The sequence below is a fragment of the Cyprinodon tularosa genome, unplaced genomic scaffold (genome assembly GCF_016077235.1).
Source record: "Cyprinodon tularosa strain WSP-4 unplaced genomic scaffold, ASM1607723v1 ctg77, whole genome shotgun sequence".
In the NCBI taxonomy this organism is placed as follows: domain Eukaryota; kingdom Metazoa; phylum Chordata; class Actinopteri; order Cyprinodontiformes; family Cyprinodontidae; genus Cyprinodon; species Cyprinodon tularosa.
In genome coordinates this window covers 822071-840456 of record NW_024039529.1, presented here as the reverse complement: position 1 = coordinate 840456, position 18386 = coordinate 822071, and the positions used below count along the sequence as shown (strand labels likewise).

At 35.3% G+C, this 18386-nt stretch overlaps 1 protein-coding gene across 2 annotated transcripts in view; it reads left to right on the top strand.

Annotated features, from left to right (window-relative positions):
- The window catches only part of luzp2 (leucine zipper protein 2), a 216775-nt gene that overhangs the window by 80174 nt on the left and 118215 nt on the right, over positions 1 to 18386 (top strand). For both annotated transcript variants that reach the window (XM_038270645.1, XM_038270644.1), the window contains exons 2-3: positions 5387 to 5504; positions 13711 to 13781. In XM_038270645.1, the coding sequence (XP_038126573.1) occupies positions 5387 to 5504; positions 13711 to 13781 (189 nt within the window). The remainder of the gene's footprint in view (positions 1 to 5386; positions 5505 to 13710; positions 13782 to 18386) is intronic.

Here is an 18386-nt window from a genome sequence, read left to right as displayed (position 1 = left end):
GCAGACTGTGGTGAAAATCTTCAATGTCACTGAATAATTTAAAATGAGCTAATACAGTCTAAACAGGTAAGGAACTAATTCCCAGGTTCAACTCATTTCAAGGCAACATTTAAAAACAGTGAAGGAATACAGAGATTAGAAGTAAAGATTAACCTGATCCTATTGGATGATTTCATCAATTCGAGAGTGGGATAAATTATGTAGTGTGTTTTTGTCATTTTCGGTTATAAGAATATATATGCTTTAGACCGCTAGTCTGACTGTCTGTCTGTCTGTACATCTTGCACAGTCTGTCTTTAATCTCTGCAGGGTTCAATCAAATCTAATGATTATTAAGGGATTCTAGAGAGAAATTTGCTGCCCAGTGCTCCCCAAGGTCCTGGAACAGGACAATAATCCAAAACACTAAAACACCAAAAACACTCATGAATGGCAGGATAAGGAAACATTTGACTATTCTGTGTTTGGCCTTTTATGAGAGCTGGCCTCAATCCTATTGAACATCTTTGGACAGAGCTTTAATATGCCATCTGGAAAAGGCACCTTTCAAACCACAGGTTCGGCCAAAGTACCTGCTGTGGGAGATAGAAATCTCATTAGCAGTTACAGAAATCATTTGATCGCAGTGATTGCCTCAAAAGGTTGTGGAGCAAATATTAAGTTAAGGTTACCATTGCCTCTTGTCCAGGCCGCTTCGTGAGTTTATTTTTATACACTTTTATATGTATTATTACTTTTTCTCAGATTCTGTGACCATTATGGGTTTTTATTTTACTGAATGAGGGCTTCCAACAATTTTGTCCATGTGTGTATATATAGAGTGATTAAAACAGGCGAGGTGATAAGCAGTAAAGATAAGTGTTAGGTAATTTTATAGACTTTGACTATAGCCACTAGACTAGATATTTAAAGCCACAGAAGAACAGGAATGCTAAGCAAGGATTTTTTTTAATACACAAAAACTGATCAGAAAAAGACCTAAAACTAAGACAGTTTTCAGATTTATTTCATCATTCATTTCTTTAGGAAAATATTTCCAATATAAGATACAAAATATGGAAGTTATTTTAAACACTCTTCAGCCCATGCTCTTAAATAAGATGCAGATTAAGTAGCTTCTGGCATGTCTAGGTGTGATAAAGTCAAGTTTTTGGGGTATTTAGGTCTTTTTTTTCTCAAACACCTTTTTCTACGTGGAAATTTATTGTCCGTATATAATTGTCCTTCCTATTTTTTATAGGTCAGCTGTCATTTCTGTTTTGCTTCAACGTGACTAACAGGTATAGTGGAGAATTTTCACAAATCTTTTAAAAGACCTAACCTCTCCACTTAAAAAAAAAATGCACATGCACAGCCCTGTACCTGCTCTTGAGAGGAAACGCCTTTTAAACATGTGCGAGAGTATGCACGAGACCATTTCTCCTCGTGAGTTGCTGTTTGAATTGATCATACAACCTTACTTTCCAAAAGAAGATTTGCAGTTTTTCACTTTAAAACTCACTATGCTGAGAAATACTTGGCTGCGGAGAATTACTTCCCCTCTCGCACAATGATGAGAAAACAGATTGAAATATGAATAAAAAGGGAACTTTTAAACATACTCTTAATATTGAAATATTTCTTACACATTATAGGGTTAGGTGAAGATGGGGACAAGCAAGTAGGAGTCCTTATGTGAAAATATCACCAAAATGATTGCCAATTAGGAGGACCACTTATTTTGATGATCCACCCAGAAAACAAATATCCTCCACTATACTTTTAAGCCTCAGCATAAAAAAAAAATAAAAAATCTGCTTAACTCCAAGGGTTGAGAAATATTTGTCCTCTGCAATCTTAATCTGGAGCTTTAATTGATACTTCCCTCTTTTTCTTAGGACTTAAACAGGTTTCATTATGCAAGGCAGAGACACATTTCACTCGGCAGATAATTAAAAAGGAATTTTATTATCTCATCAGCACTACGGTATTGACTTTTGCCTGGTGGTTCCACTTCTGATCCTCAGCGTTTTTGTGTCAGACATTTTAGCTGTCATCACGTCATTGACTTAAACAATGAGAGACTTTGTTTGGACAGAGCATGATAGCATACTAAATTCTTTGGTACAATAATGCAGCTGGTACTATTTGTTTTCACTAATGGGGATCTTACAGTGAGTTGGGCAACAGGAAGAGAAGACTAAAACCATTGTGATATACACATATCCGTGTCAGTGAGGCTCAAGTTATGGGTCTTATTCATTTCATGGATACCCAAGTGCCAATTCCATTGGGTAATGAATAATACGGCAGACTGGGAGTATTCTCTCACCCTATCTTCCCTCATTGCATGAACCTGTAATAAATTTCACGCCAATGCCATATGGTGGCAAGTCAAGTGTGGGATTCAGTACACTGTGTTATTTATTTATTTCCCAGGTGTTGCTTTTCTGTTAGTGATTTATGTGTTATTGTGTATGATCTGCTGCTGGGATCTATGACACGGGGTGCAGAGGGGTTTTGGAAGAAAGCCCAGACTGAAACGAAGCCACAGATTCAGAATAATGTTTCAGATTCAGCTGCACTATAAGCTCCATCCAACAGCATTTGAGTTTTTAACTTTTATTCACAGGAGAGGAACGCTTCAGTTCACAAAATAGGGGTAACTAGACAGAAGTATAAGGAGGGAATATAAGTAATTCATAGACATTTCTGCCGAACAAAGATAAAACCTATGGTTTTCCTATGGTTTAGTCAAGCTGATTGTATTCTTTGAACTTTGTAAAAAATTTGTGTCTAAAGGCTCTGAAGAGCAAAGAAATACAAGGCAAAAATAACTATCCAAGAGTTCGAGGATATGTAATCATCAGTCGTTTTTTGTAAACAAAAATACTTGGTTAAGAGCAAAAAAACATCACACTGTGCAAACTTATGAAAGTCATTTGGCCATGTCTATCAAACTCTTCCAATATAACATGTAAAAACAAAATATAAAAAAAAAAAAAAAAACACATCTTACAATTTTTTTTGGAGCTACAAGCTCCACAAATTGTACAAATAAACAAAGTGTACAAATGAACATGTTTTATGTCTCTGTCATACTTTAGTCCAAGAGTTTCTTTCAGTTTATCAGTCATTTTCCTTGATATTTTTTAGCAACTGTCAAACATTAAGGAAAACAAACACACCTAACCCTGAAAGACTCTGTTCACAAATTGTAATAAATTACCAAAAAAAAAACTTTGACAGTGCAAACAAAATGCCTCGTATCAATTTTGAAACATCTAACTTTTAATTAGCCCTAGATGGCATTGTAGGTAGACTTCAGTTGGTTTGTTTTTACTAATCATCCTATTAAGGTCCCCCCCTCGACACAACCTCCCACTTCCTCTAGTCTTGACACTTGTTCTTGTATTTTTTTGTTGTTGTTGTTGTTGTACATGGGCACAGCAAATGTTGACAACACAAGTAACCTTTCTTAGAGCGAACAAAACATTTATGACAGCAAGGATCAGCTCAGCTGAAAAAAAAATCAATTCAAACATCCCAGGGCAAAGCCAACAGCTGCAGCCACAGGCTGTGTGTCTGCAGTGAACGTCATTGCTTACGTAGCCAATGGGTTGCAAACGCTCTAATCAGTATCAGTAATAATCAGTATGATATTTAGAAATATCTGAAATGTGTTTAAAAGTCATATCAGTGTTATTAATATAAATCACATTGTCAAGTATATTGATAATGAGCTATGATAAGAGATGGATGTAATATGGCTATCAAAAAAGCTTTATTTAGATTTTTGTCATCAGAATTGTTAGAAAACACTATTGTTTTTTTTTTAGAAAAACCAAAAATGAAGATTAAAGATTTTTTTTCCTTTACTTAATTATTGGCATACATTTATTTGAAAAGGATTGTCCATCATCTGATATAAAATTTTCAGTTTCAGGGTTGGAGTTTTATAGTTAAATTTTAGATTTTGAATGACAGAATGAAGAATAAAACGTGTAGTAAGAAAAAACTGTAAAAATGACTAAACATACACTTGTTTCTCTTTTTATTCTGAAGATGTATTTATTTATTTATTTATTTTACCATATTTCAGATCTCAAGAAAAAATTCTAATTCAATCACTTTAATTAGTGGTTTGAGAAAGTTTCTTCTCCAACTACAGCCAAAAATGCACTTCTTTCTATTTAAAAAGCCACCAAAGCAGTTTACATAGTACTTGAATATTACCTGATCTGCCTTCTGTTGCCTAGCAACACAGCTGCCAGCATGCTGTGGGTCTCCTTTGGCTTATGCAGGACGCATCCTCCGATGCTGATCCAAAATAAAAATTAAAAAATGCCTGAAAACCAGCACTGACTGAGCGGCTCTTGACTTAAAATAATTCTGCAGCTGGAATAACATCACAAATATGCAGACAAAAGTGTTGCATACTGGACTCCTATAGCAGTTTTCCTCTGTTTCTGTGTTTGTGCTGTTATAATAATTTCTGTCCAGTGGGAGTATGGTAATGATTATAACACATGTGGACTTGTTCATAACTTTAGCTCGGTTGCAGAAAAGTGCAAAAAAAATAGGGCCAAAAACTTTCCTGGTGTGAATAGCTTTGAATTTCCCTTCTGAAATGGTCAGTTAATCCTTTGATATGGTAAAAATGTAGAGTACAGAGAAAAGGGCCTTGTTATGATTTAGCAGAATACTGTGACATTCACTTACTTATTCTCAGTATACTGTACACCCACAGACACCACAACATCTCTTTCATTTCTTACAGCAAGAGCAGCACCTGACAAGATAAGAAACTATGTGGAAGTATCTATAGTCACCAGGAGTGCCCTCTAGTCCCTGAATGTTAGATTCTCTGAATCTTTGAAAAGAAAGTAACTCCGCTTTAGAGGAAGAAAACACAAAAGTAAGCCGAACTGACCTTTTTAAAAACATCATGGATTATTGTGGGCTGTCTGACTAACCACTTAAGAAAAAAGCTTTTATCAGTGCAATTTTTTTGCAACAGGGATTTTAGCAGGATAGCAAAAAATCTATCTATATTTTTATGGATGAGGGTGAAATTGTGCTCAAATTTCTTTGCTTTGTGGTATCTAAGTAAATAATGGCTTTATCTTTTGTATTTCACACTTCATTTGAAAAAAAAAAAAGAATCCAGCTTTGGGAATATTACTGTATATAAATACATCAAAATACAATTTGATCTCATTCAGTCCCCCTCTGCAGGAATACTGAATCACTGAGTGCCTCTATTCCCTAATATTTTGCTCTTTAAAGCTTTACAGTAGGTCTTTTACAGTAAATTGAAACATCTCTTTCTCAAGAGTTATGTGATGATTGAATTTTCTCAGCTCACTGCTCATATTAAATACTGAAAAATCTCCCCTCTCAACAGACAAAGCTACGATGGTCTGGAGAAAAAGCTAAAAGAAGTCTTCAGTGAACGAAGTAGCATCTTGCATCAGCTCTCAAAGACATCAAAGGAACTGGACAGCATAAAAGGCAACCTTCAGGTGAGAGCTATACTTCTCTATATAATTTAGCTCCATAATCAGCATATTTTAGCAAAGGTTTTTGCACAGTTGGTTGTTTATGAGAACTCTCTGTTGGCTTTTACATCATTAAAAAAACTGATTCATAATTTATATGCATCTAGAGGGGATTTTCACCTAACATGTAAGGTGCCAAAGAAATGGTCTTGGTAAATTATGTATACATGTGAGTGTAAACAAGAAAAAATAAATGAAAAATTATTTTGATCAACTAAGTGTTTTTTGCTGTTTTCATATTGAACAGTGCAAAAATATTTAGCTTAAGAGACATTTTTAAGTGTGGTTTAAAGCAGCAATCAGTGATTCTGTCATAATTTTAGTTTTTTTCTTAGATAGTGAAAGTACTTTATGATCTATGGTGTTTGGTCTTAGTTTTTTTTTTTACATCAGTTCTGCATAGTGTACAATTCACTGCTTGTATCAGATGGGCTATCCTTGAGTCCAGTATTCAGCTTTACAAGTTTCTCTTCTCTTCTCTTGATTTTGGCTGCTTATTAAGATGTCTTGTGGTGCTGCTTTCTTCGCTACAGATTGCCTTGTCAGCATCCTCTAGCTCCTCATGAATTATTAACCTGCATCAAATTTCCCAATCACTTCTTTTAGTTACTGTGTTCCTTGGCTTTCCTGTCTGTCAGGAGAATTTAACATTTCATTGCCTGTATTTAGGATGTTCTCTGAAACAAAGTTTTTTTTTTTCTAAATTGCCTGTCAGAGCTGTCGCCCATTTTTAAATAAAAAAAAAAAAGGCATACAATTAATATCATCAGACAGGTTGGTTGAAAGTTTGTATTAATTCTGAAGTAATAAGAATATCCATCAATCAATGCATACATGTATATACTGTATACATTGTCTACATCTCCTTGTTCTTGCGGGGGTTGTTGTGTTCTTTGCCAATGTTAAACCCAAACTAAATAAAAAAACAAAAACAAACAGAGATAAAAAAAAAAAAAAAGATTACATTTTTTTTATGTTTTTTAATCTTTAAATCTTTTATTTGTTTTATAAACAACACTCAGTGGAGAATCTTGGATTCTAAGATATGCAAACGCGTTAACTTTTTCTTGTTAACATAGTATCTTGTGGGTGTATGATACACAGAAACATGGCTCAATAGCTTTTTTTTGTAAGGTCACAGTTTAATATATTTGTAAAATAGCATCTTTATATATAATACTGTTTTCTAACCGCAACTATTATGAAAATTATGAAAACTGAGTATAGAAGTGAATTATGATTTGATTTAAATCAATAGGCAACACAAAAATACATATTTATTTGATATTTATTAGGGTAAATTATGTATTGATTATGTTGAATGTAAGTTATTTCTTTATAACTGTAAAAAACCTTCTAAAATACAGACAGCCTCCTCTCTACACGGGTCCCTGGGATTGGATGTTAGTTTATATTAAGACTTTCAGGACTTTTTAAATGGTTGAATGTTAGCAGCAGCACTTTACACCATGTCTCCAGATTAAGCTTAAGGGGTTTCCATGTGAGTAATTAAAGTAACTTTTGTTTAGTACAACTACACTTGAAAGTTAATATATAACATGTGCCTTTGCAAAAAAAATGTGCCTTATGCTTCTCACTTTCTGACACTGTATTAAATAATTTACCCTTGCCAAAACTATTTTAAATTCCAGGTTGTCTATTTAATAAATAATTAAAGAAAGTTTTAGATATTTATTAAACTTTCTAAAAATTCTGCAACTTCTACTTCCTTTGTATTAAAGTAGTTCCCTTAAAGAGTATGCCTCGGCTTAAAGATTTAAGGTATTCACAATGGCTTCATCACAGCTTGCAGGACTCAAAGCCCAATCGCCCGATTGAAAAATAATATGATGTTAATAAATCAGGTGTAGGCTGCCCTGTTAGCATTCAGCTTTTCAGATCTGCCTATATTTATTTATATTATCTGAGCTTAAGATGATAGCTTTGTGATGGCAATTTAAAACCTTAAAAAAAAAATAATTTAGCAGTATGGTCAAGAAAATATGTGAATTGGAATATCCATTTGTGTCAAAGCTTTTCCTTTCTGATTATTGTAAGGTTCTGCATTAATATTTCTTCATAATGTTTAGATGATACAAATTATGATGTTTGCACCTCATGATTAGAATAGTGTTTGATTAACTAAAACAATACTTTCAGGCACCTGAAAATTGATGATTAGGTTAGAAATTCCCCATATGACACACTGGATGCAAAGCAAATTCCTTAGAAGCACCTTCTTTATTTTAACCAAAACATTGTGAAGAAGCTCAATAAATCATAACATAATGTTTGTTTTTTTTTTTTTTTTTTTTTTAAGTTGTTCAAAAGCATAGTACTTGTAGTACATGCACATTTTTGGATTTTTGGCAGAGAAAAATGAGATATCTCAAATGTTCTCTCCAGTAACCTGTCCAGTCGTCCTATCAAAGACAGCTGGTTAAAGACAACAGCTGGACGAAGGGATAGCCAGATGTTGTTATTTAGAATTTAGAGTTTTATTATTTTAGAATTGAACAAATAGAAACACTATAGGTTTAGTCTTTTAAATGCCAGGCTGCGAAGAACCGGAATTCATGTATGCAAATATTTTGTTATATTCATATGTACTACATCTCTTCTTTGAAGTTGAATAATACTATTTAATCCTTTTCTTCGCACAGGCAGTCATTTCTCACAAAAAATAAGCTGAATAAATACTGTAGACTGAAAAAAGGTGGTACAACAAACTTTATGGAGGGAAATAAAGACCTTGGAAACATAAACATTGCGAAGTATTTAGATTTGAACGTGTTTTGAATTGTTTCTATCACAACAGCCTCAAGCAAGAGCATTACACAAGAAATCCTCTTAATTATTTAACCATATCTTAATTAAAAGAATGATATGAAAACTAATTTGCGCATTCAGATTTTTTTAAATCATTTTTTTGAGTCACATGTCAGCAATGTTTGTGTAAAAGATGAATTGCACCTTTGTATGCAGGTCTTGGCTGCCATGCTGTTTCTTTGTCTGCATTTCAGCCTTTATAGTGAACCCTTCCTTTTTTCCAGGCAGAATTAGCATCTATTGAAGAGTAATCATAAATTTCTCTTGAAACTATATTTAATATTTTAAACCCCAGTGTGATCCTTCATATGTCAGAATGATTAGAAAAGCTCAGGTTATCTGGCCACCATCTTTCCTTGGGACAGACTTTGATATGTGTTCACTTGCAGCAGGCAGAGTTGGCATCCATCTTTGCCCTGGGCCCAGCTCCCGCATGTTGTGCAGGGCAGAGGTTGGGTTAGATTTAAATTAGGGGGCTGTGGAACAAATCTATTCTTCAGGGCTAAGGAGACATCTCAATCAACATCATTAACTTTTAAAAGAAAATAATCGTCAGCGAAATAAAGCAGCACTATGTGCTTTCAGAAGATGATGGAGCAAGTGCTTATCTTTATAACAAGTTGCCCTGCGGGTCCAGGTCAGCAACCCCAATAATTAAGCTACGTGTGCGAGGGAGATTTGTGCTTGGCAATATGCGCCAGTGATGCGGCAAAGAAGTTAAGTGTGTTCAAAGCTGCAATTATGGGATTTTTAAGTACTAAAAAGTGGGAATTTGTGCCATTAACCCATTATAAATTGAAAGAGCTCTAATAAGTTTGGACATCAGACTGCATGTAGGGAATTTATAAAAAAAAAAATGATACCAATGAAAGTTTATTTAGAATGTGCTTCTCATCCATCTTAAATATGTTGTGTATTCAAAAAGATTTTATTCAATTATCTAGTACTCCATCAAATGGGATTAAATTGATACATATTTTTAAAAATCACTCGCAATAACTGGCCTCACATGAAGGGGTTGTGGAATCATGACTAACACCTCAAAACAGCAGCTGAAAAAAACCTATGCACAGCTATTGCATGAAGGGACTGTGGGAACCGGAAATGTATCTGTAAAGATTCTCCCTCATCCAGGTCATGGTCAAGCTTGAAAAAGTCCTATCTAGGCAACTGGATGAAAGTTTTCTAGAAGACGTTCTGGCTCTCATCCAAGAGTCTTCTTCAGTTCTAACTGATGGTGGGGAGTACAGATATTAATATACTATAGGTGTAACAAAGAATTACAGGGGACAAAAGGTGGCTCTGATTCCTCCCACTGAATTTGCCAAGGAGGTCACATGGGGGGTGTTAATGTTCGCTAGAGTGTTCTGATGGGTTGTTAACTCCCTCGCCAGAGTAGTTTTGATCATATGCCTCAATGAAGTGTGAGTCAGGTGGGAGTGGGTGGAAGGTGAATTTTCTGGGTAATGTTCCTTAAAGTGCTTTGTAGGTGGGTGAAAGGTTATGTCTAAGACCACCTCCTCTATTGAGTTTGTTTTCTATGTTAACAAAGATGGCTTCCTTAACCCTTCACTCAAACCATCTTTCTTCCTTCGCCAGAATATTTACTTTGTCGTCTTCAAACAAATGTCCTTAATCTAGGGCTGCAACTAACGATTATTTTAAAAATCGATGAATCGGCCGATTATTTCTTCGATTAATCGATGAATCGGACAAAAAATATTTTTTATATTAACCTTTTTATTCCAAAATAAACATTTTAGACAGAACAAACAAGCACACAAGTACAGGTTGCTCATTAACTGTCCTGGTGCAATATGAAAAATAAATGTTTGCGTTAAAACTACGCAAACTTACATGAGAAATGTAGCTGTACATCCACAAAATACAGGGTACTTTGTTTGTTTTTTTATAAAAAGCCCCTAAGGGGTTCAAACAACAGCCCCCCCCATTTCAACTAATGAGTTTTTTTTAGACTAGAAGAGTTCTGCCTTTTAAGACAGGAAAGTATAACAGTTAAAGTTGCTACTTGAGAAAATACTTAACCATAGAGATAAAAACAGCCCTGTGATTCAAATTATAAATTGTATTTGGAATAAAAATGAGAGAACTAGGGGTGCTAAAAAAACACATCCTCCAAAGACAGATATTTACATGGGAATGTGGCAAATATAATTAATTGACATATTACTGATCTTGCTGGATTTTATTCTGCTTTACTTCCATGCAGTATCTTTACTTTATTTTTGCCAGAAGATTTAAACTTTAAAAGCCTTGCCATCATAATTTGCAAGTTAATTTATTTATAAAGTAAATATAAACGCTGCTTAAGCTAATTCAAATGAAATTAAAAGTAAAATAAGTAGCCAACCTTATCACTGTCTGTAACCTACTAACACGGTAAGGAAAGCATCAGATGAGCTACCTGAGAAACTAACGTTACGTTTCCCCACTTTAAAACGAACGTTCCGTGCCATGTTAATTTGTTTTGACAAAAGTTGCATGTTACGACTTTTTTCACTGTACAAAGCGTAGGCTATTTTAATTATTGTGATCAATTTGCGACGTCAATCCCAGTGCATGCGCGCTTCATTTGCAGTCTGGACGCTGAGGGTAAACATCCTGCTGCTCTGACTGCAGCGCTGAGAGGGACTCCTGCGGGAGCGGGGGGAGGCGCCCCACGGCAGAGTAGGAATGATACATGCTTTCACGTAAGAGTCTCCAAAAGCCGCAAGTGACACCGTAAAAAGTCGCCAGATTTGTCGCTAGTCGCTTTTTTGAAAAATAGTCGCTGGAGGAGGGGTCTGAAAAGTCGCTGAGTTGGCAACACTGCACCTGCAGCGCTGGCTCGCTCTGCCGTATTTTTTCTGCTTCCCCCGCTTCAGTCAAGTGGATGTGATGACGGCGGCGGCGGATGATGCATTAATCGCGCGACACAACTAATCGATGATGAAATTCGTTGCCAACGCTTTTAAAAGTCGATTTTTATCGATTTTATCGATTCGTTGTTGCAGCCCTACCTTAATCCTTCATGTGTAGTGAACAGCTGAGTTCTGTCTTGAATAGTTGGCCCTCCTGTGTTGAGCCATGTGCCTGTGTAGCGGTTGCTTGGTCTCTCCAATGTATGGGTCTGTGCACACTTCTCTACACGGAATGCCGTAAACCACGTTGTCGTTCTGAGTGTTGTTTTTTCTTGGTGTCTTGTCTTTGGGGTGAACCAATGTGTGTCTTGTTACACCTACAGTATATGAATCTCAGTGCTCCCCATCACTAGTTAGAACTGAAGAAGCCTCTTGGATGAGAGGTGACACATCTACTGTAGAAAAGTTCATGTCCAGTTTCCTAGACTGAACTTTTTCAAGCTTGACCTTGAAATGTATTTCAAACATCACCATTACTCTATGTGTATTGCACAGCAATGCCTGTGTAGATGTCAGCATTGCACATCAGAGCAAATAATGAGGTGTCTTTGTTTGAACCCCACTATTGTCTCAATATAAAAGAAATACTGAAAACAATGCAAATAATTTTTTTAAATATAAATTATTACCGTAGTTTATTTTTTTTTTACATTTGCACCGATTCTTCCAGAATTAGTAAAATGACACATGCCTACTTGTTTTTTTTTCCTTAGACTTTTTCAATTTCACAGAAATAAGTAATATAGATTCTCATCGAACCAAAAACACTCTACTATGTAAAGATCTAATCAACCAGTAGTGTGGATTTCTATATATGCTAAGTAAACTAATCTACAATAACATGTGTGACAACAGAACAAATGTCTTCTTTTGATTTTATCTCGATGTGGACCTTGGGTCTGTAAATAAAGATTGCCAACTTGATCCCTTTTCAGTTTCATAGTATTAAACCATTATTTAAGGTTGAAAACATTTTGTGCTACTGAGGAGTTACATTGAAAATATTTTCAGCTGTCTCGTACCCAGTTCGGCATTTTCTGGAGTCTAAGGAGGTGAAAACATTTCCTGCCTAATAATGGATGCTACCATAACAGCCAACCTGTCAAAGTAAAGATACTACGGAAAAGCTTTAATGGGATTCTATTATAAACAAATATGCTGCTGATGGCAGCAAATCTGTTAAATCCACCAAAATTTGCAGCTCTTCTTGTATCAGACAAATCTTACTTTTGCCTGTTGTCCTGAGATTATTAAGGCTAAATCAAAACTTTTACATATTTGTGACTTTTTTTCTCACTCTTCTCTAAATAAATCTCGCAGTTTGTGAATATATTTCACCAGATAAAATAGGCCAGTTTCACTAGGAGGAATGGACTCTGTATGTGGTCCACTAAAGTGTTTCAGAACGACTTATAAATCTACGATGTAACTAAGTACATTTATTCAAGATCTACTTGGCCTTGCTTTAAAAAAAATGAAAACAGATGGCAGCAGCAGGAGACAGAGACAAAAAAGTTGCTTTTCGAGTTGGATGGTTTCCAGCTGTCTTCAGTCTGCACATTCAAATTGGGACCCGCCTTTGAGGGTCGTGTTTGTGTATGAGCTCAGTCAGGCTGTGATTCATGGACGTTGGAGGTCAGTTCAATGACAGTGATGTTGTTAAGGTAGGTGTGTTTATGTACTGTCATGCTAGGCATATGACTCAAAATATTTAGAAAACAGTGATATAAGTGATGTTGTATTGTTATTGACATCAGTTTCCCTACTTTTATAAATATTTTTTTGTCTATATCCTCAGTTTGATGGTATTTGACATGGGTTTATCGGTCTTCTTCTTAGTGGGTGTAAACAAGACAGTCATTTAGTATTGACTGGTGCTAATTAGCACAGACTTTCAAGCATATTTTAAGAACAAACTCTCCCTTTGATTCCAGACCACCCCCCCCCAAACGTCTGTGCGTCTCTTTTTCACTCACATCTAATAAAAGATCTCAAAGGGCTTTTGGGGCAATCAAATATATCACTAATTCCTAATTACCCATCAGGAATCTGGTTAGACATCAGCAGAAACCAATCTGTGCATCTGTGTGTGCCCTCATTAGGACATTCATCCGCAGTTTGTTAAAAGAAACACAATTTGGAAAAAAGGACATTGGTAGGATTTCACATCTGCTCTCCATTGTTATAATACTTTCCTCAATGATTGTACAATTTTAGATATATAAAGAAAAGGCTTGCACCATACTGAATTTGAGTCCAACATTACTTAAGGCTAAAATCCTGGCAGTTTATTATCAAACCTGTTCTAATAACAGCACGTTTAACACTGCTGTGTTTTTCTTGTTTGATGTTTTGCATTGTCGAGAAATATGAAAAACTGCATTTTCTGGGGTGGAAAAATGCCTTTTGTTCTCTTTCAGACCCTGAAAAATGATGAGTCAGTGGCCAAGAAGGACGTGCAAAGGATTCTGGAGCTCAGCCACAAACAGAGGTAAAATAGGGCATCATGGAGAATTTAAAAATTATATCTTTATGTTGAGCATTGTCCTGTAATAATCAACAATGTTTTCTGTGATGACAAGCAAATTCATGCCAACATCTAGAAGCAACATAATATTACCAAAGATTGTGAAAGGTATTTTGAAATTGGTATTTCTAGAGTTAAATCATACGAGGACTTTAAGGAATGAGACCATAATAGTCTGGATATATCTTGATAGATTATTAGTGGACAATTTGATCCTTTTAAAACTTTGTTTTGTGACAATTTTGTCCAAGCATTTTATTAATTCTGAGAATTAAGTTTTAGTGTACTGCTTATAGAGAGCTGTTCTAGAGAAATAAAGACTTGATGCAGTGACAAAAACACAGTATCAATGATCAAACAATGTAAATATACAAACACAAAAAAAATATATAACATAAAAATTGATTAAACAGTTTAGATGGATGAAAAAAGTAAAAGTTAATTAAGCACATTCTATCTGAACACACCAAGTTTTAACTCTTATTTTTAATGCTTAAATTAATTTTAAATAATTTGGATGATCACATATAATTTGATTTAAACATTGAGATCTAACATTTTTTTCCATCAGTTGAAGTTTTAATCACTGTTGAAGCCAGTCTTATTAAGTAGGTGTTATTAGGACCCCTAATTAAAATCATTAACCAAAGTAACCTACTGTCAACTATTTATTAGAGTAACATAATCACCAGATGTTTTGATTTTTTCACATACTGTATAATAGGGTTGTAAATCAAATCCATCATGGTGATTCGATTCAGTATCGATTTCCTGACCCAACAATTTGATTATTTTCGATACTCAAGAATCAACCAGGATATTGGTTAATTATTTATTTATTTTTTTACACCTTACAGGCTAGACAATGTTTTAAATTTGAAATAAATCAATAAAAGCTGTAATATCGGTACGCATTTTTTTTTTGAAACAACACAAAATAACAGAAGTAGAGAAGTTGCACTCCACCTGTTCCTATTAAAACCTCATTCACTGAAAAATAATACCCCTGCATTATAGATTCTGAAAGGCCTTGAATCAAAAAATACTACACAAAATCAGTGCAATGAGTGCAATTCAATACCTCGACTCCAGACGTCCCCGCCCCCTCCGCAGATGCTCCACTGCACCTCTCCCAAATGGTAGCCGACCACAGACAGGAGGCCGGCTTGTTTTGTTTTTATGACAGAAATTGTGGAAAACAACTCGTGAAGTTTGACCCGCTAGAAGAGTGAGGTGGGCGAGAATGCTTGGAGCCTTTTTCCACCTGGATCTCCGCTCTTTTTGGCCCTCATGTCCCTCCGTCGTCGGACTAAACTCGACCCCACTTCCTCACCGCCTCGGCTGTATCTAGACTCACAGCGTTTGGCACAGACCACGCTTCAATATTGAGCATAATTTGAAAATGTCTGTGTCATGCTTACTGCAACACACTGCTGTAAGATTATAACCGGGAAGCGAGGTAGGAGGGCAAAATAGGTTTGGCGCCACCGCAGCACGGGAGAGAGAATTACGCCCAGGAGCAAATGGATAAAAATAGACCGGGAAAAAAACATGAATCTATACTCTTGGTGACGTATCAATGCATCGGATCGTCGGCTGTTGGATCGATGCATCGATACAAAACGATTATTATTTTAACCCCTACTGTATAACACAAAAAATCTGAAAGAATAAAATGTTGAACAGGAACTTTGATGAAAACAAAGGTTACCTTCATTGTTATTTAGGCTGCTGTTTGGTTTCTATTGAGTCAAATGATTTTATTTTAAGATTTTGCATGTAACTTTATACAAGTAATTAATCCATCCAGTTCAAGGGAAATAATGTAATAAAATGATATCAATATTACAATAAATTTACAGACTCAATTTTATTTATGATTACTGCATGTAGTATAAGAACCCAGAGATATGAAACCTTGATTATATGTGTGTCTTTCAGTTTCAAATATATACAAGAATCTGAATCTGAAAAGTGTATTTTAGCTCTTGTCTGTTGTTCTTAAGGTAAAGAGGAAGGCTAGCACAGCGTAAGTATATCATAAAATTAACAGCTATACTTGAAGATAATTCCACCTTTATATACTGTATTGGAAACATTAGGAAAAATGTGGGGGTCTGTTTTATGGTCCATGTAATGAGTCTGCTCATGATTAGGAATTGTTTGTGGCATCACATGCTCTATGAAATGTAAACCATGCAGAAGTCCAGCTTTATATAGTTCTTGCTGGCAGATCAATAGTCCATCACAAGTCCATGGCTGCTCTCACATGTTATCAAACTAAAACTGTAAAGCAGCAGTTTAGGTCAGTGTTGCTTACCCAGCACTTTGTGAGGCATAGTTTTTTTGCAGGGTGTTATTAATCCACCTTTGGAATTCATTGGCTGTCAGGAGCAATTACTTGCTGACTCCATTTTGGAAGATGCAGACAGGTGATTCATTGCAAGTCATTTATTTTTGACATCCCTTAACAGAGATTTGATTGCTTTCTGAAAATAATTGTATCCCAAACTGTGACAGAACAGCAATGTTTCTAAATGAAAAGAAATACATAGTTAGAACATTGCATTTTGAAGTTTACAATGTAAATAATTTACTGAGCTATGGTATAGCCTGTTTAAAAATTTGCTATTTGCTCATCCTAGCAGCTTGTAAGATTTTTTTATATATATTTAATATATGAGATAAGACCAGTGATACACACAATTAATTTCACTTTGGCTTAGGGTGTAACACTCTTTGCTCTTATAAATATAAATAATTAGAAAACATTTCAAATTTCTTTGATTTTTAAGCATCTATTCCAAAACATGGGACCTACTTCACTAGCAGTTATAGAAATTATGTATAATTTCTTGTGATTTGATAACATTGCACAAAAAAATGAAATATTACGGAAGCAGCCAAAATTTTATAATGTCTATACACATTAAAGCTGAAGTCTGTAAGTTTTTAAAAATCACTTTTTTTGTCATATTGGCTAAAACTGTCCCTATGCCCAGACAGCAGTACATGTGATATGTAACCTGTGAAAAAAACTGCTTCAATTGGTACCGCCTACTGCCTGTATTTCAATCTGGAAAGAATAATTCGGGACGAGTCAAAACAACCAATCACAGCCAGAGGAGCGTCTGATGGAGTGTCAATCACAGCTCACACACGCTGAATCCCGCCCCCCCCCCCGGTAGCCGCGCAGATGCTGTGAGAGGGGTGGAGCTTGGAGGTGGGGAATGAGTGAAGCAGAGAGGGTGGGGGAGTGGCGTGAAACCTGTTTTTCTTCAAATTTTCAGTCGAAGTCTGCTCTCTTCTCAATGTTACAGACTGCAGCTTTAATGTTAAAAACATTGTAAATGTAGTGTACAGCGAGGTGAATAGTATGTGGTATTTTAAAAAACACAACATTAAAATAATAAAAAATACAGTAGATTTCAGAAATGTCTAAATTTATATGGTATCCACCATTTTTTTTCTTGAGTGAAAATTACCACGGCATATGTTAACTTCGGTGGTTTTCATGTTTAAGTATCAAAGATGCTCAGGAGCCATGTCAAGAGTCAAAAGTGTGTAAAGATCTGATATCTGTGCTGCTCCTGTGTTCAGTGGCAGAGTGCCTTTGCTAGGATTTATTTTCTGTGATAAGGTGGTAAAAAGTAGTTGTAATATATTTTAAAAGAGAGAAAGAGAGAGAGAGAGCTGCTTGTAAAGCACGTTATGTGGCTCAGATGCTCACAGTTGTGTCCAAGGGCCGCTATCTTTCATGTTTGCATTTCAAAACCAGCAACAGCGGATTCCAAAGCTAAACTGAGCCAAAAGGAAAAAGTAACTAGCACCTTCCTAGAAATTTAGTGGAGTAGAAAGGATAATATTTGCCTTTGAAATGGAGTGATAATTATAAGTTGCCCCCCAAAATATTACTCAAGTTAAGTACAGGTACTTAAGTACAGTAATCAACTAAATGTACTTTGCTACTTTCCTCCACTGGCACCTGTTGACAGGTATGTTGGTTCACTGTTCATGAGCAAGGTACTGTCCTTTAATTTTCCAGGACAGTTCAACATTTAAGGGTTATTCTTATAAACAAAAAAATCAAATGCAATGTTAAATTTTATTACATTATAATTTAGTACATTTATGTTTATTATTACTTTTTCAGTTATTTTTTTTATCACTAATGTGAATTTATCTTTTTTGTAAAGGGAGGGTATGCTTTTTTTTAAAGTTTTTTTTTTCCCTCAGTAAAGAGTCCAGAAATTCTTTTTACTTTCTTTCTCCTCTAGCCATTCACAACTTTGTGCTACTGTGTTACATAAAAGACAAGACCAAAGTATGCTATTTTGTTGTTGTACCGTGAAAAGAAATGCAAAAATGTTGAAAACGTTGGCATAATTTTGTAAGTACTACTTTTTGAAACTGTTAGAGTGCCTACAAAAATAAAATCGTTTTGATGTTTACAGGTTTCAAAAGCAATTTGCTGCCTCTGTTTGGTACATTTACCTAAAAATGTCCCTATGTTACTTATTTGCATTTTAGTTTCTAGTTTTCATTTCAGTGTAATGTAAAATCTAGACC